Source organism: Cyclopterus lumpus, chromosome 3 (assembly GCF_009769545.1).
Source record: "Cyclopterus lumpus isolate fCycLum1 chromosome 3, fCycLum1.pri, whole genome shotgun sequence".
Lineage (NCBI taxonomy): Eukaryota > Metazoa > Chordata > Actinopteri > Perciformes > Cyclopteridae > Cyclopterus > Cyclopterus lumpus.
In genome coordinates, this window is record NC_046968.1 from 27,521,150 (window position 1) to 27,545,832 (window position 24,683).

Sequence of the window (24,683 nt, forward strand, 5' to 3'; positions counted from 1 at the left end):
ATATATATACATATATATATTTATATATTTATATATATATATATATATATATATATATATATATATATATATATACATTAACTCAGCTACTTTGTTGAGTTAAGAATTTGAAAGGCATTTTGGACAAAGGACTTCTTAAATATATTTTTTGTTGCCAAAAGGGATTCTATAGCGCCCCCCGGAGCTCAAGAGTTCAAACTGTCTTGCTCTATGTATTTTCTACGTCCATCTTTTGCATCCCCGATGTCTCTCAAACAGACGTTTGTCTGCCCACTAATGTTACTTCTTGTCCTACATCTTCTCAACTCTTTCCCCAGGAGAAATGCATGTTGACATTCACTGGAAACGCGCCAGCAGGACAGTATTTCATCCACCTGATGGCGGAGGACCGGATTCCTGTGCCCAAATCCAGACTAGTCACAGACAACAAACCCCTCAGCTCGGTCCCGGTGCACCTCTCTCTCACCGGTTAGTCCGTCGGTCGGGTGTTTTACTCTGCATCGCGGGTATAACAGAATGGTCAGAGAATATTTTGACGTCCTTCCTTTCAGTGGAGGAGTCGAAGTCCAGCTGCCTCGATGAGCCTGTGGCATCGGGTGAGACCCCCGAGGAGGACACCACGCTGTTCATGCTGCCCTTCCAGGAGGTCAAATTCAACACTGACTTCACATCACAGCGGCAGAGGTGCGTCCTTGTATATACCTTCTTTCATTTTTCAATTCAATTTATTTGTATAGCTCAAAATCACAACTTTATTGTATCCGGTTCGGGGGAACCCCTGAAAGACCTTTCGACTGTATGCAGATGATGTGATTCTGTTGGACCTTCGAGTGCGAAGCCGTCAGGATGAGAGTCGGGTACCTCCGAGTCTGACGGCACGGTTCTCTGCAGGGAAATTATGGATTGGGAGTGAGTCGCTGCTCGAGTATTTGAAGAGAGAAAACCGCGGAGCAGAGACAGAATCGGCCAACGCAGTTGGTTTGGGGGCCTCTGATCAGGACGCCTCCTTTTAGAGGCTTTCTGGACACACTGGAGGGAGTATGGAGCGGAAACTAAAGGTCTCTCTCTCTCTCTCTGTTGCCAGTGTTTTGGAGGTGGCGGTGGTCGGCCCCCCTGAACTCTTCAGGGTCTGTTTCAAGTCCATCGGCAACCTGGCGTCCATGACGATGGCCTGGGTCCGCTCCGAAAACCGGCTGCCCCGGCTGCTGCCCGTCTGCTTCGCAGCAAATACCGAGAGGTAAGTTGTGCCGTGGACTGAAATGCCCGCTGAGGCTGCCTGCCGCACTCAGTGGAGGAAGAAATTAGTTTTATATCAGATTTATATGAAAGGGCACTTTTTTAAAAAGCCTATAGAAAACACATATGTCGAATTTGAAAAACCAGCAACGAGATAAACGAGATAAACTAAAGACGTTGGAATAATTTGGAAAAAAACATATCCAGGTGTACCAAAAGGCTTTAATTTGTTAAATGAACTAGTTACATAATGTAAACTATATGTACACATATGGTACACATACTGTACACATACTTTACACATAATGTACAATTTTGGTACTCATACTGTACACATAATGTACACTATATGTACACATATGGTACACTATATGTACACATACCTACAACGTCTCGACATGCTTTCACGCCCGTTTCCTCTCGTTCTTTATGTCAATTATCTAAAACCGGTCACGACGCCCGCGTGGGTACATTCCGTTACCTGGTGACTCTGCCAGTCAGAAATCCATAGTTGGCACGCGACCCCGGTTTTGATTGGCACTTCTTGTCTTTCCAGTTTGCAGTCGGAGCCTCGGTGTGTGTGGCTGTACCAAAGTAAGACCGCCGTCCTCTGAGAGAAAACGCACACACTCGCCGGGTCGACCTTCCACCAATAAAAATGTGCTCTTTCTCTCTCTTCTCTCCAGGGGAGATGAAGACGCTGCCTGTTGGAACAGGTGGAGAAAAAAAATATATTGTTTTTGTATTCAAGTGGTTTAAAGATTTTGAGTGACTTTCAATTTTAACGCCGTCGACCCCGCAGTGCTGACGTGCGAGAAGACGGCGATTACGCTGGTGCTGCCCGTCGCCTCCCTGAGCAACGTCAACCTGGCGGAGCTGCAGCTCAACAGCCCCGCCTGCCCCGTCAGCTACAACAGCACCCACCTGACGGCCTCCGCCCCCTTCACTGGCTGCGGCACCAAGATTGTGGTAACTCCTCTTGTTTTCTTTCTTTTTTGTGATAAATAGTGGGAGATTTCTAGTTTATCTCAAATAAAACAACGACTATGACGCCTGGTGGTGTTTACGCTCGTAGTAAATGAACATGAATATTTTAAAAAATAACAAAAACTCTCCTTCTAAATTGACATGCGCTGACAATAATTGACAAAATATGGCCATGAAAAAGACAAAAGGCAAAATGTACTTGTGACTTTCCCAAAATGACTTTCTTGTGCAAAGTGGATGATTAGATGCGTAAACCTTTTATAAAAGTTCATACCTTCCTTTTCTCCTCCTATATGTCCGACTAACGAAGGAGTCATTTAACACCCCCTGATAACCTGAAGAGTCCTCACGTCTCTGTGCAGCTCTAGTGGTTTACTTGGAGGGTGTAGGGGGGGGGGGGGGGGGGGGGGCTTACAACTGCCTTTCAGCCTGGCGATGTATTACAAATATATATTGTTTTGACATATATATATTCAGCTGAATGTTAATTCTCATCAAACTCTTCCTCATCCCCCCCCCCCCCCCTCCAGCACTCTGGATCAGAGCTGGTTTACACCAACACCTTGCACAGTGTGCGTCCCTTCACTATGATCAGCCGCCAGCCCTCCCTCGAGCTCCCTCTGGCCTGCCGGATCCCCGGCGTCCTGGCCGAGGGGCCGCACTACGACATCTTACTGCCCTCGCAGAAGGAGACCTTTGGCGCGATCCGGCTCTGGATCGAAGTTCACAATCCAGGCGAGGGGCCCATGGGGAACTTCACGCGCTCCCCTTCCTTTCTCTCCCTCAGGACGGCGTCGTCGTTGTCGGGCCGAGCGCGCCGAGAAGCAAATTCCTTCAATGCGAGCGGCTCCGTCGGGTCCCGGCTCTCCATGTTGTACCTCCAAGTGTTGTCCAACAGCAGCATCGAACGAGCCGAGATGATCGTGAGCAACTGCCTCGAGTCGGAGACGGCGGACTTCGCCACGTCCAACCCCATCCTGGAGCAAGGGTCAGTGACCGCTTGACCCCCGTGGACCAGCTCGAGGAAGAGGGAGCGGATACCGCGTGGAACACGGTCCTCTGCGAGAAGACGCATGCGTATGAATTCCAATACCTCTCTCGCTCTTTTTCTCCCAGGTGTTCATCTTCCAACAGCACGTTAGAGGTCTTTACGTCAAGAAGCAACTCCAAGGTTTACCGCCTGGATCTGAGCAACATGAAGACCCATGGGTCGACGGTGCGTACTCTCGTGCAACACGTGCCACGCATATACGCTACATTGTTTTTTGCAGATATTGTTTTTAAATCTTGTGGCAGAACTGCTATTAAATAGAGACTTTGTGGGAATTGGTTTGGTCTTTCTGACCTTTGACCCCGACTTTTCCTCTCGCGCCACCATGTGATTGACATTGGTGGAATTGTTATAACTTTGGGGATCCCTTAAGAACTTTTCTTCCAAGTGCCGCTATCGGGGTCAAAAAGTTGTTGTTTTTTATTCTGCTTTATTACCAAAAACATGCAAAAACCTCAAACGTCGGCCTGAATGTGCACGTCTTCGGGTTAACCGTCGTCCGGACAGTTGAAGTCGTGTCATGTTTGCTCACCCGTCTGAGTGTTTGTTGTGTTTGTGCAGATGTTCGTCCGGTGCACCGTGAATCTCTGCATCGCCACCTTACCCTCTGAGAAGTGCCCGAGTCTGTGCGGCGCCAGTGACCACAGAATGCTGGTGAACAGCTTGTTTACCAGACAATACGAGATCAACTCGGGGCCCGTCAGCCTGGTGGTGCAACCTACTGTACCGATCATACCAGCCGTCGGCACCACCACACCCGGCGGCACCACCACACCCGTCGGCACCACCACACCCGGCGGCACCACCACACCCGTCGGCACCACCACACCCGGCGGCACCACCACACCCGGCGGCACCACCACACCCGGCAGCGCCACCACACCCGGCGGCACCACCACACCCGGCGGCACCACCACACCCGGCGGCATGACACCCGGTGGTGCCACCGGGTGTGGTGACGCCTGTAACGCCGGTGCCTACCCCTTAGGCTCACATGGTAAGACATTATCTTTGAAACAGGCCTCTGTGTCTTTCGGAGGGTTTTTCTTCAAATTTGTGATAATTCATGAAATAAAATATGAATATTATAGTTTTCTTTGAGTATTGTTTGGGAGGAATGTACTTATAAATACATATTAAGCTGTTACGAATGATGATGGTATAACTTAAAGTTTATAGCGTGTGAGATAATAATAACTTTAAAAGCAGCAAATCCTCACATTAGAGAAGCTGCAGTTTTTTCAATGTCCGCTTTTATTATTCACGTAATTCTTAATATAAGCATTCTTCTAAGCTATTATTTGAGTTAAAACCCTGAAACTGTGAATGTGTCTCTTGCAGCTCCAGAACGAGCCGTCGCGTCCATGAGAGCAGCGGTGATTTTAACATTTATCGGCATTTTTCTTCAAAAACTCCTCCTTTACTGAGCGGTTATGATCTGTGTGAATACGGAAGTAAATAAAGCCGAGAGCACATAAGAAAAATACCAAAAAATCATAAGATAATTGTTGCATTGTTCACATTTGGAACAGCTATATATATCAAAATCTTCATAATTGAATATCTCAATAGACAGCTATAATAATTTAAAAATGTATTTTGTCATTAATTGAAAAACTTAAGTGCAAAATTAACATTAACGGTTTTCAAGATATATAATAATAACTATAGAGTAATTTTAATGTAAATTGATTTAACTATGCCGGTGTATTCGCATCAGCAGAATTCTTATCAATTGAGATGTTTTTCTTCAAATTGCGGGCTTGCTCTCATACATTTTATTCATCACTACATCTCAAAATATGTTTGAGAAAATACTGTTTATTGCAAATAAATCAACAAATATCTTTACATTTTTAAGACCCTGATTTAGTTCAAATGGCTTCTTGTGTGTTCTTTACTCGCTTGGTGCTGGTTGTGTTAGAGTTAAGTGCACGTGCAGCTTGTCGTCTGTGTATATTATTTCATGAACATTTAGTCTGCATATTATTGGATGTGACAAACTTGTGAGCAGGCAATAACAAATACACTGTTTTCAAAATGTTTATTACAAAAATTGTGGATAAAATGTATTTTAATTTTTTTGGGGGGGGGATTATTCAAACATTTAATCGGACACTTTGACCCCCCTAATGGTTCTGTGACGTGCATCCCTCTTCACATTAAATCTAAAAGTCTATTTTTCTATTATAAAATGTTGATGTGACATATATATATATATATATATTAAAAAATTGCAAATCTTTATGTTTTGTTGATTTTTTGGGGGTTACAAAGCTGTAAAGGCTGATGTCAGTTAGAACAAAGCGCAAATAACTGTGGTGCTAAACGAGGAAAGGGTTTCATAGATTATAATACATTGTAATTATTTTAGATATATTTAGTCATTGACATCTGGATATATATCCTACTAGTACGAATAATGATAATAATGTTAATAATAGAGCACAACAAATTTCACATAATACAACCAACAATTTAAAATGACTTAAAAACAATAATAAAATTGACCACATAAATAAAAGTCCTCCACAATCAATAAAAAAAAAAAGTCTTACAGGTAAAAATGGAAAGCAAATAAAAGACAACTGTATATTATGTCAAGATAAATGTATAGAATAAAGCCTCATGATGAAAACGTTAACATAAAAGTCTGGTAGTTTGACTTCTGAATTGAGAATGTAACCAAATCAATCAAAAGGACAATTGAACTAATGATTTTGCTAAAGTCAGAACTGCATGTGCAGCATGAGAAGCAGCGGCATTTCAGCTTCATGCGTGCACACTGAGATTAGATATTGTCAGTAGCACCATCAACAACAATGATAAAAGTGAAGCCGGCGGTTTATTTATAGTCCAACACAACCGTTAAGTTGTAATAATGTGTAACTGCTCTGCTTTCTAAATGTTTTAATGAAGGTTCGAGACCAGTAATGTTCTAAAACATTGTTGTTTACAATGTTTAAAGGCTGTTGCAAAACACTGTCACTGTGTAAAATGAAAAGGTACAAGCAAAAAAACAAATCAAATTAGTTGGAAGACTTCATTTGATGAACTATCGTATACCTTCCTGGACACAGACGTGTCTTCTCACACGTTAATGTAGAAAAATATAATAAATATGGGAGACCGTTCAGCGGATCAGTGTCTGTGTAAAAAAACAAAACGAAAGAGTGTCACACGTTTTTGAGACCTGGCATGCACTTAGTGCAGGAAGCACACACTTGTATAAAATTACCTCCAAGGAGGAATAAACATCCACCTGTAATGTACCAGGTGAGCAACATGGAGGCCCTGGTGCAGATAAACCTGCCCTCGACGTGACCATTAAAAGTCGACCAGACGCCTTTAACCGAGGACACTGGCTCGCTGCCCTTACTGTATTTGTTTTCATTCTGGAGCTCCGACCAATCACAGTGGGGACTGGGCGGAGCCTAGCCCGCCTCCATGTTGGCCACGCCTCTATGTTCAAGGAACACCGCTCCATACATACACTGTTGTTAGCGACGTAGCCTCTACGGCCAATTCCTTTTTTTTTTGACATTTCCACCGGCTGCCACCTCTCAGAACTTCACTTTTCTTTTCTGCCACGGACAGGCGAATGCGCGGGTAGCGGTTCCCCCGGTCGGCGCCCGGTTCACCGTTGGGTCAAATCGTTGCTGGCTGCGGGTCCTGCGAGGTAAGTTGAACCAGCGTTAGCTCGCTAGCCCCGGAGATGCCCTGCACTGATGTGGGGGTTGGTTGTTGTGCTAACGGAGCTTTTCACTTAGCTCCCGTATAACCTTGCCGAATGGACCGCGGCGCGATCTTGCACCCGCTGCTTCCTATGCGATTACTGCATTTTCATTTTTATTTGTGTTACTGTATTTCCGCCTTACAACTTTAATAACGTGGGATTACAGTTAGTTACGTTAAGCTAGCGAGGCTAGCTTAGCTAAGAGCGGCGAACGTGAATTAGCTGACATGCTAAAGCCGAGCTGACCTGACATCATGCATTGTATTCACGTTTGTCAAGTTTCTTCTTGATACGTCTGATTTCACTGCCATTTTTTAAATTTTTTTAACGAGGCACACGTTGATGTTGTGGGAGCGGTTTGCCTGACAGCCAAACACCCGTTTTTATTTACGGTCGAACTTCTCGCACAACTTAAGCGTCAATGCGACGCTAGCTAGCTAGCTGGTCTTTCCTGCTAGCTAGAAGAACCGTGTGACTCCTATTTCTCAGAACGTGCAGCGGGAGTCCGGACGTCGTGAGCCGGCCGGGGGCGACCGTGTTGTCGCGCGCTGTCAGCTGCCACGAAGCGCGGCTGTTTTTTTCTTCTTCTCTCTCCCCCGATTTAACGGCAACACGTTCGGCTCATCGGGGTTTTATTATTTATTTTTTTATTCTACTGAAGTCCTTTTCTCTGAGGACAAACTGTCAAACCGCTTCTTTTTGTGTGTGTCTCTAACTAGCTTTTAATTTGTAGACGGTTGAGCTTTTTTCTTGCCGCTGTAACTTCGACGGTGACGACGGCCATCAGGCGGAGGGAGAGAGGGAGAGAGAGCGAGCGGTTAGAGAGCACCCGAGAACCGTGTTCAAGCTCGGTGTGAGTGAGAGAGGAGGGAGACAGCGAGAGGGAGGAAGAGAGAGAGAGAGAGAGACAGGAGAGGGGGGAGGGGACGAGAGAGAGAGCGCCTGTAAAATTGTTAGCGGCTAAACGTTAGCCTTTTTTTTTTTTTTTTTTTCTCGAGATAAATTCCGCCATCTTTTTTTTTTTTTTTCATTCCTTTTTTTTTTTTCCTCCTCCTTTTTAAATATATAAACTGTCGTATTTTTTGGCTTCGCGTCTCGCTCGAAGAAGCTGGGTGTGCGACAGACGGCGACTAGAGGACCGTTCGCCCCGGAAAACCGTGTTCTCCGGTACCGCGGAGCTCAACGTCTGCCCTCCGCCGCTGCACGACTGCAGTGACGTTTCGCTCAGGGAGCGTCAAGCAATTACTTTTCTCTCTCGTGTTGGATGCAACAAATACCTTTTTTTTATTTATTTTTTTTTTACATTGTTTGTATTCATGTACTCTCGTATACAAATAATCATGGGATATATGTTTCTCTATTTCGTCCACAGGAATAATAATAATAAAATTATTTTTATGATTAGTTTTAATCTCGAGTTGTGTTCATACATGTTACATTACTATCGCACATACAAGTTTATGCATGTGTAAATACAAGCTTTTTTTTTTAGGGGCCGGCTGTGGCTCGGTGGGTAGAGCGGGTTTTGTCGTTTTGTCCGGCGGGTCGAACCCACCTGTTTACGCATGTCAAAGTGTCCTTGAGAGACAATGAACCCCGAGTTGCTCCCGGGGGGGTTTTACAGCAGCCCACCGCTCCTAAAAGGCTTCGGATGTGTGAAACACTAACTCAAAGCCTTGTTTTAACGGTCCCAAATGATCGACTCTGGATGTCTTATTCTGTACTTTTTAAATGAATGGCTCGTGTCTTACACTGCTGAAGAAGTAAAGGAATTAATCTATTAATTTTAAAAGGGACACATTGATGACTGGTAACTTCCTTTACGTCTTAGCAGCAGGCAAAAGGAGCCCTGTACACGAGTCCCTGTCACTTGAAGGACGGTCCCTAACTGGCTGAAACGTGTCTATTAGGTTCCTGCAGCCTTTTGATGGACTAAGTTTCTGCCTTTTGTTTTCCTGCTGATTTCATTTTGTTTTGTTTTATGTGCATTTGTTTCATAAATGGTACACATTGTAAAATAGGACGTTCGATCATCATTATCTTAAACCAATCACATGTCTACCATCTTCACCTCAACAGTGTCCTAGAGCCTCAGATTAACGCCTCACGCTTCAGTTCATTGTCCTGATAATTGCTCCCATTAAGTCCCTTTTGTGACACTTTTGTATTTATTATCACACCGAAACTCCTTTCACTGCTTCCAGAACGACACCTTTCTGACACTATCTGCACCAAAAAACAAAAACAACCTGTGATGCTCTTCATGAATTCATAAATGGATTGCGGTGCAGTTTTTTGTTTTTGTTTCGTTATTTTCGACGTGTATTGACCGTGATTTACAAAAGTTGCGTGCATAGTTTGTGGATGCATCACGGCTGAGGAGACAGCGGTGTAGCTTTACTGCAAAAATAAATAAGTAACGATACATTTTTTGTTCACAGACTGATTTAAAATCAAACTGCCTGTCCACCTGTCTCTGTCCACTTTAGCCCCCTTTGAGTATGCGCATACAATGAAGAGGCGCGTGGAGGACCAGGAACCAATATTTGCGCCCCAGCAACAGCAAACGCGTCGCCCCCCAGTTCAAGGCATTGCAGACGGCTTCCAGCACCGGGCCCTCGCCCCGGCCCCCTCTGTGATCGAGGCGGCGGCAGACAACATGCAGCCGTCCACCGGCATCCAGTATTCTCTTCCCCAGGGCTACCAGGTAGGACGGCGCCGACGTAGAGCAAGAGATGCTGTTGTGTATGTTATATATATATATATATATATATATATATATATATATATATATATATATATAGACCATTAGATTACCTTAGATTAACTTGGATTAACTCCCTGCGTATGGACAACGTTTCATTAAATAACCGCTGTTGCTGCTTCGTACTTGTTGGGGAAGTTCCAGAGATGAACCCGAAATAAACAATTCTATTGCGATTTTAATTGCAATGAATTAATTTAAAAATAGATGCTAAAATAACTACAGAATTGTTCAGGTGTGTAAAAAGTCTGAATTCAGCGAAACCACTTTTTAAAATGCTTGTTTTTTCTGAATGGAGTTCGGATCGATTTGTGCTCTGCTTAGCTAACATTGTAGCCGCTCCATCGACACTCAAAAATAACGTCTGATTTTTGATCGGTTTGATCCCCGCTCGCCCCGTAGTTGCATGTCAAAGTGTCCTTGAGCAAGACACTGAACCCCAAGAGAAGGATTTCCCCACGGGGATAAATAAAGTGTAAATTTTTTTGTCCAGGTTCTGTATAAAGGAGAGCTCTGAGTAATACGTAGGCGGAAGACATGGTGATCTTCAAGGTTCATGGATCCTCACGTTCCAGTCATTTTCTCCCTTTTTTTAAAAAAAAATAAAAAAAGGTGCCCACGATGCCCCAGAGCACGAGTGGACACGGACACGGGCACAACAACGCCGCTCCTCACGTTGTCGCCCACGCACACGCCCTGGCAGTGCAGTCCCAGGGCCCCGCGGTGGTCCACGGTCACGTTCATCCACCTGCACCCATGACCTCGACCCAAGGACAGCAGTTTCAGCGACTGAAGGTACTGTGTGTGTGTGTGTGTGTGTGTGTGTGTGTGTGTGTGTGTGTGTGTGTGTGTGTGTGTGTGTGTGTGTGTGTGTGTGTGTGTGTGTGTGTGTGTGTGTGTGTGTGTGTGTGTGTGTGTGTGTGTGTGTGTGTGTGTGTGTGTGTGTGTGTGTGTGTGTGTGTGTGTGTGTGTGTGTGTGTGTGTGTGTGTGTGTGTGTGTGTGTGTGTGTGTGTGTGTGTGTGTGTGTGTGTGTGTGTGTGTCGATGAAACAACCCAACAAACAACACAAAGAACAATAGTTCTAAGAGTTTAAACATTAAGCTGATGGGATTATTTCTTTCAACGTTTTTATGATCCCCAGTTGATTTTTTTGTTTATTATTCTGCATTCAGTTGTTGTTGTTGTTTGTTCTTTGCTGTTGCAGGTTGAAGACGCCTTGTCCTATCTGGATCAAGTGAAGCTGCAGTTTGGGAATCAGCCGCAAGTTTATAATGACTTCCTTGATATTATGAAAGAGTTCAAATCACAGAGGTTAGTTTTGAATTTTTTTTTTTTTTTTTTTCATTTTCCTTAAAATCCTTTTTAAATTATTATATTTCTCTCCGACTTCAATCCCCTGAACATTTGCTCCACAGCGTGTTCGTATTCACACCACCGTCTATACGAGAAACCGTCCTGTCCGGTCCCGATACCTTCAACCTCAATAAATTATTGAGAATTATCTCATTTTAAACGGAGCGTTTATATATTTTTTTAATCCGGCACCGTTTTTTTTTTCTTTCCCTTTCAGCTCTGTAGAAACCCACAAACCACACGACCACGTGCATCTGTGGTAAAACATCTCACATGATGCTACTCAGCCAATTAAATCGGGGCATTCAGCCAATTAAATCGGGTCATTCAGATAAGCATTGTGACACACACGCGCACACACACACTATGGAGAGATGAGATGTTCATTATTCTCTCGGGCGGTTCAAAACCACTGATATTATGAGACATTACTTTACATTACATGTCATTTGGCTGACGCTTTTATCCAAAGCGACTTACAATCATGTTACATTCACACACCGTAGACACAGCTACAGGGAACAACTCAGGGTTAAGTGTCTTGCTCAAGGACACATCGACTAGGGCGGGGATTGAACCACCGACCCCCTGATTGAGAGACGGACCTGCTAACCACTGACCCACAGTCGCCTCAAACACCTGTTGCCGATAATTCGGATGCTAATCTGCCGTCACTCCTTCTGTCACTCCAGCATCGACACTCCCGGAGTCATCAACCGCGTCTCCCAGCTCTTCAAGGGCCACCCAGACCTCATCATGGGCTTCAACACTTTCCTGCCGCCCGGATACAAGATTGAGATTCAGACCAACGACCTCGTCAACGTGACCACGCCGGGTCAGATCCACTACATCACGCCTCACGGCATCTCGGTCCAGAACATCCCTATGAGCGCAGCGTCCAGCCAGCCGGTGAGCCACAACCAGCACCAGAGTCTGCCGCAGGCCGGCCCGCACACCGCCACCACCGCCGCCGCCGCCACCACCAACAACACGACCACCACCTCCACCCCGCCAACCCCCGCCCAACCTGCTCCAAACAAAACCAGCAAGGTGGAGGACATGCGTCTTTATTGATCTGCTGAATTCTCTAATTAAAGTATTTGCAGCCGAGAAACAACATATTGAATTTGGCTTAAAGACGTCCAAACATTAAAAATACATTTTTATTTTGTTTTTGAATGGATTTGTTTCATGTTTTTTGAGTCTTATTTTTTTGGTGCACACAACTGAATGTTTACTAGGTGATGACCGTGCAATGTGCTCTTCTCTGTCCACCCCTGAAGCCGATTCAGTCTCCGGCCCACACGCCCACCAGCCAGCCCAACCCATCCATCCCATCCTACGCCTCGCCGCGCTCCCCCTCGGCCCAGTCCCACACTCCCGTGAGCAGCACGCCGTCCGGCGGGCCGCCTCTTCAGAACAACCAGCCCGTGGAGTTCAACCACGCTATAAACTACGTCAACAAGATCAAGAACCGCTTCCAGGGTCAGCCGGACATCTACAAAGCCTTCCTGGAAATCCTCCACACGTACCAGGTGAGAAGATACCACATGTGCAAATACACAGGTAGCAGCAGGGATTCTATCAATACTTAGAACCGGGTTCTGCGGGGGCCTCCCTTGCCGGTACCCAGCCCGAGTGTGTTTTGGTAGAGAAAAGCAAATGGGATACACAAAATTAGTAATTTTTTGACCCTCCCTTTTTTACGATTTTCCAGAAGGAACAACGGAACGCCAAAGAGGCAGCCGGCAACTACACCCCATCACTCACCGAGCAGGAGGTCTACACTCAGGTGGCGAGACTCTTCAAGAACCAGGAGGACCTGCTGTCGGAGTTCGGACAGTTCCTGCCCGACGCCAACAGCACGATGGTGAGTCGCCCCCTCGTGGTCAGTAGAGAGAATGCACTTCGGTGTTTGCTTCACTTTCAGAAGCGGAGGGTTTTTTTTCGCCGGCCGGCCTCCTAAATAATAAACTGCGTTTACACCCGATTTTTTCTTTCTTCTTTGATGTTTCCGGTTTTTTTTTTTGCCGGTGATGTTTTTCCGATAACGGTGTCCTCCTCTCCTCAGCTGCTGGGCAAGACGACGCCGGACCGGGCCGAGTCGGTGCGCAACGACCACGGCGGCACGGTGAAGAGGCCTCTGCTGACCAGCAAGCAGAGGCTGAGCCAGAACGGTCTGCCAATCAGGAGACCCCCTGGAGTGGGAGCGCCGCCCGTCAAGGTACACGCCTCTCTTCTTTTTATATTCAGCTTTTTAGCTATTTAAATGTATAAAACATATTAGAAACCCTTTACAAGGACGGTTTAGTAGCAGCTACGCCCAAAACTAACTGAGCGAAACGTTGGCTCAAGTGCTATCAGACCGCATCTCAAACCTCAGAATGAACATATTCTCTTCCGTTATAACATTTATGTTTTTTTTTTAACGATCATATTTTTCGGTCTTGTCCCCTTTTGCAGAAAAAGCCCAAACTATTGGGGAAGGACCACGGCATGACCGAGGTCGGCAAACACAGCACCAGCACTGAAACGATGTTCTTCGAGAAGGTCGGTGTCGTTTATTTAAAGTCCTGCAGAGACGAGACGACGACACACACACACACACACACACATAAATGAAGTCGCCGCTTCAAGGGAATAACTGAAAACACTTATTTTCCAGGTGAAGAAGGCTCTGCGGAGCTCCGAGGCGTACGACAACTTCCTGCGGTGTCTTCACATTTTCAACCAGGAAGTGATCTCTCGCGCCGAGCTGGTCCAGCTAGTCATCCCGTTCCTCGGGTGAGTTTAAAGATGCACTGCATTGCCTCCATAGATGTACTGTCATATTGTATGGTGCTGAAAAGTATATATATATATATTAAAATGTATTATATTGCAGTTTTTTTACGTATCGTAGAATATAATACACACACCGTTACATACTTGTGAATAGATACCGATTCAGAAATAGTTTTGTGTAAATAAATATATAATTAAATACAAACTTTTAATTTAATTTCCCTTGAAAGAAAATGTACAAATATTGTTCTTAGATGGGAAGGAAAACCCCAAAAATATTATTAAAAAATTGTTGGAATTTAAATTATCGAGAGACATTTTTCTGCAGGATTTGCAATACAAAGAAAATAAAAAAATATAAACAATAAAAAAAACAAGGTGCAAAAACCTCGTCCATAACATGTAATTCTAATATCCACTGCAATCTGTACCCCCCCCCCGGGCTGCAGTCTCTTTTTCTATTTTTCTTTATTTCACACGCGCGCACGTTGTTTATGATTTGACAGAAAATTCCCGGAGCTCTTCACGTGGTTTAAAAACTTCCTGGGCTACCGGGAGTCGAGCCACGGGGAGTCGAGCCACGCCGAGAGTTTGCCCAAGGAGCGCGCGACAGAGGGCATCGCCATGGAGATCGACTACGCTTCCTGCAAGCGGCTGGGCTCCAGCTACAGGGCGCTGCCCAAGAGCTACCAGCAGCCCAAGTGCACGGGGAGGACGCCGCTGTGCCGAGAGGTGAGTCGACGAGGGCGTCGTCGTGGTTACGCTGGGCTGCTAGTGGAGTCGATGGTGTGCACGTAGTCGAGTCTGTGATCTGTGACGTCTCCACACTCTCGTCACGCGACGCTTGAAATCTGAGCAGATGCTGTTTACTTTCTGCTTGTAGCGTCAGACGGAGTATTCATAACTTAGTGTTTGTTTGTTTTTGTTTTTACTTGCACGAAGGAGCTGGTGAGCAAAAATGAACTAAATGGGGGTTATTTTATTTTTTTAAATGACAATGGGGGTGGTACAAGTCATCCAATCTGTGTATAACACCGTTATTCAATAACAAATGATAATAATTTGGCAATTAAACAAAATAGTGCAATATTTTTTTTTATTTGGTAAATCACTTAATTAAGCATTCAGTCTAAAAAAAAGTTAATAGAGCGTACGGTTAGTTTCTCACACTTTTTTTTGGTCTAATTGTCAAAAATAATTTAAAGCTTTTTTTTAAATGACAATTTAACGAAGCAGGAAAGCAGCAAACTCTCACATTTAAGAAAAATAGCCACACCTCCTTTTACACCTGATTATTTCTTACAGCATCAATTAGAAAACATGAGCGTGTGTGTTCAATCGGCCTGAAACATTCAATGCTTTTATCAATACGACTCGTCTTCCTGCTCTCTGTGTTGTGAATGAGAGCTTTTACACAACGGCTTTCCTTTTTAAAAACACTTCTGAATGTTTTCCTGCAGGTTCTGAACGACACGTGGGTCTCGTTTCCATCGTGGTCTGAAGATTCGACATTCGTGAGCTCCAAGAAGACTCAATACGAGGAGCACATTTACCGATGTGAGGACGAGCGCTTCGAGGTGAGGAAGTCAAAAAGAGTGCAGAACATTTTATACAGATGATAAAAACCACACGGTGTCATTAATCCGACTGCGCCGCCCGCTCCAGCTGGACGTGGTGTTGGAGGCCAACCTGGCCACGATACGAGCCCTGGAGACGGTGCAGCGGAGGATGTCCCGCATGTCGGCGGAGGAGCAGCTGCGCTTCAAGCTGGACAACTCGATGGGCGGCTCCTCGGAGGTGATCCACCGCAAGGCCATCCAGAGGATATACGGGGACAAGGCCCACGACATCATCGACGGGCTCAAGAAGAACCCGGCGGTGTCGGTCCCCATCGTGCTGAAAAGGTGAAAAGTCTTTTAACGGCTGTTTTTGTTTTTTTTTTGTTTGTTTTTTTACGATTTTGATGTTCTCGCGGTTTGAGCTTCACTTTCCTTCTTTCCTTCCGTGCTTCAGATTAAAAATGAAAGAGGAGGAGTGGAGAGAAGCCCAGAGAGGCTTCAACAAAATCTGGCGGGAGCAGAACGAAAAGTATTACCTGAAGTCGCTCGACCACCAAGGCATCAACTTCAAGCAGAACGACACCAAAGTGCTGCGTTCCAAGACCCTCCTCAACGAGATCGAGATGCTGTACGACGACGTGAGTGAACTGGGAAGGCGTGTGTGTGTGTGTGTGTGTGTGTGTGTGTGTGTGTGTGTGTGTGGCGTTCAAAACTACACACTACGAATATAAAATACAGATAATAATAGAAATGTTCCTAAAAATAAGAGTAAAAGATCCAATTAAAATGTGCAGAAGTAAATAAAAGTAGTAGAAAGAGAAAAATGAGTTCTTGGAGTATAGGAGCTAAAAGAGGTTCTTGCAGTTTCATAAAGAGTTAAAAAGTCAAATATATGAATGTGCGCTGTGATTAGGAACTTTGTTCTTTAAATAAAACAACCTCACGTCTTTTTTTTGGGTGCTTTCCGAATGCACAGTGAGAACGATTATGCATTACGCCCTATACAGTGGACTCAAAGTATCCCACAATGCATTGTGAAAGGTTGTGTACAGCCTTTCACCAAGCAGGGAGAGAGGGAGAGGGAGGGAGAGACTGACTCATCACAACACAAACAGCCACAAAGTGCTTTGTATTTATTTACTAATTTGGGATAATGTGCTAATTACCTCCCCGGTTGCAACGGCGGCGCACACCGCTTTACTGCTTCTGTTTTTACCTTTCACAATAAAAGCCCTGGACGTGTTTGCAAGCGTCACAGTTTACCAGTGAAACCCAAATACACAGAATGCATCCGTCTAATAAGAGGAACGCCTCGATCTTCTCCCGTGTGTGTGTGTGTGTGTGTGTGCGTGTGTGTGTGTGTGTGTCCCGCAGCGCCAGGAGCGAGCGTCGGAGGACGCCACCACGCCGCCGCCGAGCGGCGCGCACATGACCCAGACCTACGACGACAGCCAAATCCTGGAGGACGCCGCCGCCCTCATCATCCACCACGTCAAGAGGCAGGTGGGCATCCAGAAAGAAGACAAGTACAAGATCAAGCAGATCATCCACCACTTCATCCCCGACATGCTGTTCGCGCGGCGCGGCGAGCTCTCCGACGTCGAGGAGGACGAGGACGAGGAGGAGGAGGACGAGGAAGACACGGACCCGGACCCGGACGGACCCAAGAAGCACAACGGCCTGCCGGGCGGCAGCCCGTCCAAGTCCAAGCTCCTCTTCGGCAACGCGGCGGCGCAGAAGCTGCGCGGCGGCGGCGCCGACGACGCCTACAACATGTTCTTCGTCAACAACTACTGGTACATCTTCCTCCGCCTCCACCACATCCTCTGCTCACGCCTGCTGCGCATCTACGGCCAGGCCGAGCGGCAGATCGAGGTGGACGCCCGCGAGAGGGAGTGGGAGAGGGAGGTGCTGGGCCTCAAGAGGGAGAAGAGCGAGAACCCGGCCATCCAGCTGAAGATGAAGGAGCCGAGTGAGTGAGAACCAGAATCGGGTCAAATTGTGTTACGAAGGTTTTTTTTTTTGTTTTAATTCCAATCCACTAACTCGTCTCTGCCTGCAGTGGACGTCGACGTGGAGGACTACTACTCTGTGTTTCTGGAGATGGTGCGTAACCTGTTGGACGGCAACATGGAGCCGACTCAGTACGAGGACTCCCTGAGGGAGATGTTCACCATCCACGCCTACATCGCCTTCACCATGGACAAGCTGATCCAGAGCATCGTCCGGCAGGTCGGCGCACGCCACATTCTCTCGATTTTTTTATGTAGCTCGGACATAGTTTAGAAGTTTAAAAGTGGTGATCTCTTATTGGTTAATTATTTTTACACAACTCACCTGCAGTGTCTTAAAAAATGTCGGGTTTTTTTTAGTTTTTTTTTTAAAGGCTGTTTTCTCTAAATAAGTTTACGCTTACTTTCATACTTTTCATTTCCTAAATATATCTTGGAAGGTTTTTTTTTTTTTTTTTTTTACAGAGTTTTGTTCAGATATCATTTAAACAACTTTTTATTACTAAAAACATGGAGAAAAAGAGCTTCTTTTTTTTTTTTATGACTATTTAGTTATAACCGTTGACTCTAATATGTCAACACAATGAAACAAATATTGAACCTGGCTTCATCCAATGTTCAGATTTCTGCTCAGGAAATAAGATAATACTTAATTTTCATATTTAAACAAAAACATTTCAGAAAATCTTGCGACACAAAAAAACAAAATCCTAATGAAAGAAACTCAACTCGGGTTAGATTTTTGTTGCGTTTCCCCATTTTACTGTGAAAATAACAATAACAACAACCTAAATGTGAGCTCCTGTGCATCGGTTCAAACCACCTGTCGTCCCTCCACAGCTGCAGCACCTCGTCACGGACGACGTGTGCTCGCGGGTCACCGACGTGTACCTGAGCGAAGGCGCCAACAAAGCCACCGGCGGCTCGCTGTCCACGCAGACGTCCCGGGCGCCGGCGGAGGGCGCCTACCAGCGCAAAGTGGAGCAGCTGATGTCGGACGAGAACTGCTTCAAGGTACGAAGCCGAACCCCCCGACGACCGTCCCGTCTGCGCGGAACGCTTTTTTTTTTTTTTTAACTCACTTTTTTTATTTAGTTTTCAACAACAAACAATATGTATTTTCATACAGTCGTTCCTGTCAATTTTTCAGTTGTATGTCTTGGTTCACATGATATTCAGGTACAGTGTACAAGACAAAGAACAACAAACATCAAAGGTGATCATTCCAAGAATGAAAAGAAGAGGAGAAATGAGGATAATGAAAAGATTGCATTAAATAGAAATTAAATACAAATGATACAAATGAAATAAAATAATTAATTTGAATAATGATTGTCCACTCCTGAGTGTATGTGCTATATATGCTTTTCATAGAGGATTGTGTATGATGTGTGTGTGCCCAGAGACAGTTAACACGCGGAACGCTTTTTAAAAATGTATTTTAAAAGGTTGTTCCTCCTTCTTGTTTAGTTGATGTTCGTGAAGAGCCGAGGAGCCGTCAGTCTGTCCATGGAGCTGCTGGACACGGAGGAGGAGAACTCCGACGAGCCGGCGGACGCAGAGGTACGTCAAATATTAATGCTGCCGGGCCACGGTGGTTTGAATTTTAAAGTCTCTTTTTTTAAGAAAGATGGAAGATTTCTTTCCTCCCTTCTTCCCGTTGGATGGCGTCTCTCACAATCTGTATAAGACATTATAATAAATCCCTTCTGGCCGAAGCAATCGCACGACTATATAACTCCGTTACGCTGTTTGTCTGCTCACTTCTTTGCGATATTGTTAATATTTTTGTACATCTTGTGCATTCTCATATTTTGATATTGCTTCACTTGTATGTATAAATTAATAAAGTAAACTATCTATCTTTCTATTAGCGTATCAGTATTCAGCCGTGTGAGAGCAGAGCGGCGTCCGTGAGCTCACCGGCAAGGCACGCTCACGTGCGCTCACGTGCGCTCACGTGCACTAAAAACACGCTTAATGGCGACAGCTGTGTCAACAAAGAAAGGAGAAGCTCTGATAACACCCAGAGGGAGAGAGAGGTTATGCTCTCCTTATGTAGACGTTCCTCTGCTCGCGTTACAGAAGGTAGAAGGTCGCGTATGTTTCACCTTTTTTAATTATTTTTTTATAACAATAAGAATCTCTTTGTGTCGTTTTTTTTCCTCTTTTTTTTTTTTAAGCCAGTAAAGTAGAAAAGCTCTGCACCAAAATGATAAACCAGAAAGAAAAGATGACATCTGAGAGATTTTTTTATTTTTTTTTTACTCGTTCCAGAAGCTGAACTATTCATATTTTTATCTTTATAAATCTTATAAATAGGCGCTTTGTGTCGCTCGCCTCAGCGACGTCTACGTCCCCAACAACGAGTCTGAAGGACTAGTTTAATATATATATCTGCGCTAATCTTGTGTTGGGCGATTTATACATTTATTTATATATTTTATGCCTGAACGCACCATCCTGTAACCCGAGCTTCCTGAGATCGCGTACTCGCCTGAATATGACGATCGTTTACTTCACGCGGTGGAAAAACCTCTTAATATCACAAATCCTGCCCGGCGACAACCCGCGCGTTCAGCTTTTATTTTGAAGGACCATCCGCGTGCTTCCATTGACCTTCTGTTTCTTCTGCTCCCTCCCTCCACAGAGGTGGTCCGTCTACGTGGGCCGGTACCTGAACTCCGACTCTGCGTCCCCGGAGCTGCGCGAGCACCTGTCCCAGAAGCCCGTGTTCCTCCCCAGGTGAGGCCTCCCCCCCCCCTCCCCCCACCCACCCACCAGCCATGTGTCCTCTTGTCTGCATACTTTCTGTCCCCGAGGCTGTAGTCGGGACAACCAGCTGCCAAAACCCAAACTGGTGTTTCAGAGATAGAGAACGGTGGCACTTCTGCACAAGCCCGACGTAGGAAGCTCTTTCTGACAGTTCTGGGCTTAAGAACCGCCCCCTTTTTTTTTCTTCTTCTTTTTTCCCGGGACAAACGACGAGGGTTTGGCGAGGTTTATTTACACAACAACAACAACAACAACAAAAAAACAGAAGAAAAAGATAAAGCGAGTGGCGACGCGCTCGAAGAACGAACGCCCTCTCTCCCGTCTGTAAAGAATCTCATCGGCTGTGAACGTTTTTGTTTTTTTTTGTTCTCGTTTTTCTGTCATCTGCCTCACACGAAAGATTGCACTTTACACGGCCATCTTTTTAAAAAGAGAAAAATAAAATAAAATAATGGAATTTATTTATTCATCGATTCAGTTCCTTTTTAACGGGGAATTTTTATTTATTAATAGCAAAGGTTTTTAAAAAAAAAAAAAGATTTAAAAAAAGAAAAATGCTTCTTTTTTTTTGGGCTTGATCGTGTTATTATTCTTTTTTTATTTTTTGTTGAAATTTCCAGCCTGGCAGACGGGGGCTCTAAAAAAAAAAAAAAAAAAAAAAAAAAAGGAGTTATTTGGTTTGATTATCTCCATATTGTATCGAAATTTTCTGATTTTCATTGTGTAACATAAGAACAAAAAAAAAAAAAAAGTGATTTGAATGCACAAACTGAAAAGCAAAACAAATGGGTTCAACCTCGCTTTCTTTTTTTTTCATTTTTCTACGATGTCTTTGACCTGAGTTTGAGAGACTGAAGCTGTTGTGTTGGACCTCGGGGAGACTTTGTTCACAGAGGGCAGCGACGCGGTTTCCCTTTTCTACCTTATCATGCCCTTTCCTGTTTTGTGATTGTATCCCAGATCAAAGGGTCCTGTATTTGACTGTAAATGTTCAAAATGTCCATTTTGTTCCAAGTCTGCTATAATACTCAGTGTTACGTTTGTAATGATTTTCAGGTGGGAAAACGACGCACTTCCATCCCCCCCCTCTCATCGCAACTCTTTTGTTGTGGGGGGTGTGAGGGTGAGGGGTGTTTTAATTTTTCCACCGGTTCGACAGACATTAAGTGCTCAATAAGTTTTTAAAAACTCTGGTCAAGCACATTATCTGCAACACTTGTACAGAGCAGTAGGGTTTGTAAATAAAATGATTGTCTAAATTGTATGTTCATGTTGGCGTGTTTCTTTTCCTCCGTTTCATCGTCTCCGAGGTGACCATCAAACATGTCGTTAAAAAAATACTGCATATTACCTTCTTTTTTTTAAATTTTTTTTTTTAATATATCTTCTTTTTTTCAACCCATTGCATAAATCTGGTGCTATGATTTATCAGTGGGTCACCCACTTCTTTTTTTTAATTTTTTCCCCATCAAATCTATGAGAGATCAGCAGCACGAGCGTCTTCAATGGCAGCAAAAAAAAAAAAAAACACACAAAAAAAAAACACCCCAAAAACAAAAGTTTTTGTTTTCCAGTCGTTGGGTCTCCATCTCATGATCATGACACTCTGTGCGTTGTTTCGGGGTGAAAAGTGTAAATGTGCACGTCAACGTATTTTCTCGGCTCATATTTTCTTCCCATCGGGCAGGAATTTATTTGTTCTTCCTGTTTGCTAACAGTTTTTTTTATTTTTTAAATTGGCCTCACTGTCTTTTTAAGTGGAGCTCCCCCCCCAAAAAAAATATGTTTGAGTCCCCCCCCTCCCTCTCCCCCGCTCACCTGTACCCCTCAGTGGTAAGTACACATTTAAAACTTTCATTCAGGTGGGGTGAGTCGTTGCATTTTATTTTATTACCTGCAAAAAAAAATAAAAAAAATACATATTTATAGAAAATCGTCAACTTCCAATTTAAAAAAAAAGAAACCTTGTTTATCTTTTTAGATTTGAAACTATGTGAGATATATTACGACCGCTGCCTCTGCTGCTCTTATAGATCCACTTTTACCTCCAATGATTTGACTCCCAAATCTAATTCAGTCACTCGGTGAGTTACAATGCATGGGTTTAAAAAAAACAACAACAAAGACAACTACTTGTTTTAAAGGGACAGTCCGCGCAAATGTTTTTGACTTTATCGCAAATTATCCTCAGTGTGTTGAACCTAATCTGTGTCAAGTTAATAAAAACAAGATTTTGTAAATTTTTTTACAAATATTTGTGTGAACTTTCCCTGTAAATGCTTCTTTTTAAAAAAAAAAATTTAATTTGTATTTATAATATTATTATTTTTTTGTGTGTGTGTGTGCGGAGTATTCAGAAGAAATATATATTTATAAATGTATTTTATTTGTTGTTTCATCATCCGTCAGCGTTACTCACTTCCTGTTGGTTTGTTTTGGGCCTCCAGGAACTTGCGGCGTATCCGGCGGTGCCAGCGCGGCTGGGAGCGCCTGCAGCAGGAGAGGATGAACAAGGCGCCTTCGGACGCGCCGCGGGACTCCGACGGCGGGCTGAAGATGGAGTGCATGTTCAAGCTCAACTCCTACAAGATGGTGTACGTCTGCAAGTCGGAGGACTACATGTACCGGCACACGGCGCTCACGCGGGCCCATCAGGTAGGAACAGGAAGTGGACGCCGTGTAGATGTCCGTCGGCCATTTTTATTGAGATGTGAATAGAGTAAGAAATTATAATAATAGATTAAGATTTCCTACGTGTATTTCTTACATTAGGACACTCATTATTTGTATTACAGGGAAATGGTGTTTAAATATGCAAATTCTGCATCATCTTATATGTGCTCATTTGCATACATTTCCAGAACAGACAATTAAGCATAAGATAAAGTTTTTACAGAGAGGTTTTATGATATCTCTTTTGTTTCACTCCATAAATACTGTCTACAGGTGTAAAAATAATTATTTCCTCCATGTTTTTATTAATAAATGTAGTATAAATGAGTCTCTGAGTGCTGTGTGAACAAACCCCTCTGCATAAAGCTTCATAATATCTAGTTTTTATTAATAAATGTAGTATAAATAAGGCTCTGAGGCTCAAAACAACTGGTGGCTGAGCTGTGTGGTTCTGGTTCTGTTTCCCAGTCCCAACAGCGGGTCAACACGCGCCTGCACAGGCGCTTCCACGCCTGGCTGGACGTCTGGGCCGGAGAGCACGTGACGGCCGACATGTCCGCCGACAGCCGCGAGTGGCTGATGGGCGAGAGGCGAGAGGGCCTGCTGCCCTGCAGCACCACCCGCAGCCCGGAGGTCCTCCACTACATCGGCGTGAACAAGTACCGGGTGAAGTACAGAACTCTGTAGTCCGGGACGGAACCGTTCCTCCACACCACGACTGACCTGCCCGACCACCGCTCCGCTCCTCCGACCTGCTGCCGGAGTCGGATGTCGAAACACAGGAAGTTGGTGCACACTTTTCACGCTCGCGCTGCAATAAAAAAAATTTAAAAAAACGCCCGTCCCAGAAATCCCGATGAGATATATATATATATATATATATATATATATATATATATATATATATATATATATATATATATATATATCTCCACACAACGTGTGGATTATAACGAGAAAACGCTTCGTCGTCTTTTTGGAGGAATTCACAGTTTAAACGACGTTTAAAATAATGCGACGTCATTTTACAGGAAATCCATGTAAACTCGAAAAAGCCTGCGAATGTTTTTGTTTGTTTGTTTGTTCGTTCTCGTTTCCCGGTGGTGACGGTGCAACGAGGCACGATAATATATTCTCCGGCGACCGCTGGTTCGATGCTCGGCAGCCGTACGATGCCAGCTGTGTATATTGTGTACAATAATTTATGACCGCCCCCCCCCCCCCCCCCCCCCCCCAAAAAAAAAACCAACCTTCTGTGTAAATATGTAGTTTATATCTAGATCTTTTTTCTTTCTTTCTTCTTTGTATCGGATGTCATGGACGTGTCGCGTGCTTCAAAAGACACACACACACACACACACACACGCTGAGTATCATTCTTTAGCTCGAGGTCGCAAAACTTTTTTTTTAAATTTTTTTTTTTACCAAAGGATGTTTTTAGAGACCTTTTTGTGGTTCATCGTGTCGTCTTTAACGTCTTTTGTTTTGAAAAACGTCTAATTTTTCCGCGTTTCTGTGCGTTTCTACCTGATTTGAATGTAGCCGAAAACATAATTTCTCTCTTTTTTTTTTTTTTTTCCTGTTCAGTATTTGTCCGTTTTTTTTCTAAAGTACCAAACGGTACTTTTTCCTCGTATTTAAACTTTTACCAAATGGTAAGAATCTGATCGCCGATGAACACTTTTCATGTTCAGACTGCCGTGTGGGAAAAGTCCATCTTTGAGCTGTCGGACGTGTTTTAAGGATTAAGAA

At 44.2% G+C, this 24,683-nt stretch overlaps 1 protein-coding gene and 1 long non-coding RNA gene across 3 annotated transcripts; both read left to right on the forward strand.

The window, feature by feature from the left end:
* Window positions 1–4,134: 4,134 nt before the first annotated feature.
* Window positions 4,135–4,876, forward strand: LOC117749459. The gene is made up of 2 exons (XR_004611714.1): window positions 4,135–4,271; window positions 4,616–4,876. It is a non-coding gene; the product is annotated as an uncharacterized LOC117749459 (long non-coding RNA).
* Window positions 4,877–6,737: 1,861 nt separating this feature from the next.
* Window positions 6,738–23,785, forward strand: LOC117749447 (paired amphipathic helix protein Sin3a-like). 2 transcript variants are annotated; one of them, XM_034559997.1, is made up of 21 exons: window positions 6,738–6,953; window positions 9,500–9,717; window positions 10,387–10,569; window positions 10,980–11,086; window positions 11,821–12,178; window positions 12,412–12,663; window positions 12,846–12,998; window positions 13,200–13,352; window positions 13,592–13,678; window positions 13,794–13,912; window positions 14,419–14,644; window positions 15,373–15,489; window positions 15,578–15,816; window positions 15,926–16,109; window positions 16,846–17,443; window positions 17,534–17,703; window positions 18,324–18,497; window positions 18,954–19,046; window positions 20,134–20,228; window positions 22,706–22,913; window positions 23,400–23,785. In XM_034559997.1, the coding sequence occupies exons 2-21, from the start codon at window positions 9,523–9,525 to the stop codon at window positions 23,616–23,618; spliced, it is 3,930 nt and encodes a 1,309-aa protein (XP_034415888.1). In that variant the 5' UTR covers window positions 6,738–6,953; window positions 9,500–9,522; the 3' UTR covers window positions 23,619–23,785. The 2 variants fall into 2 exon arrangements, with proteins under 2 accessions (XP_034415888.1, XP_034415896.1); XM_034560005.1 differs by having other exon boundaries at window positions 11,821–12,037.
* Window positions 23,786–24,683: the final 898 nt, after the last annotated feature.

Bases quoted from the DNA above. Each gene is read 5' to 3' on its own strand.
- LOC117749447 (XM_034559997.1), top strand. From the start codon at position 9,523: ATGAAGAGGCGCGTGGAGGACCAGGAACCAATATTTGCGCCCCAGCAA. The intron at 9,718-10,386 runs GTAGGACGGCGC...AAATAAAAAAAG, and splicing joins CTCTTCCCCAGGGCTACCAG to GTGCCCACGATGCCCCAGAG. The intron at 13,353-13,591 runs GTACACGCCTCT...CCCCTTTTGCAG, and splicing joins TGGGAGCGCCGCCCGTCAAG to AAAAAGCCCAAACTATTGGG.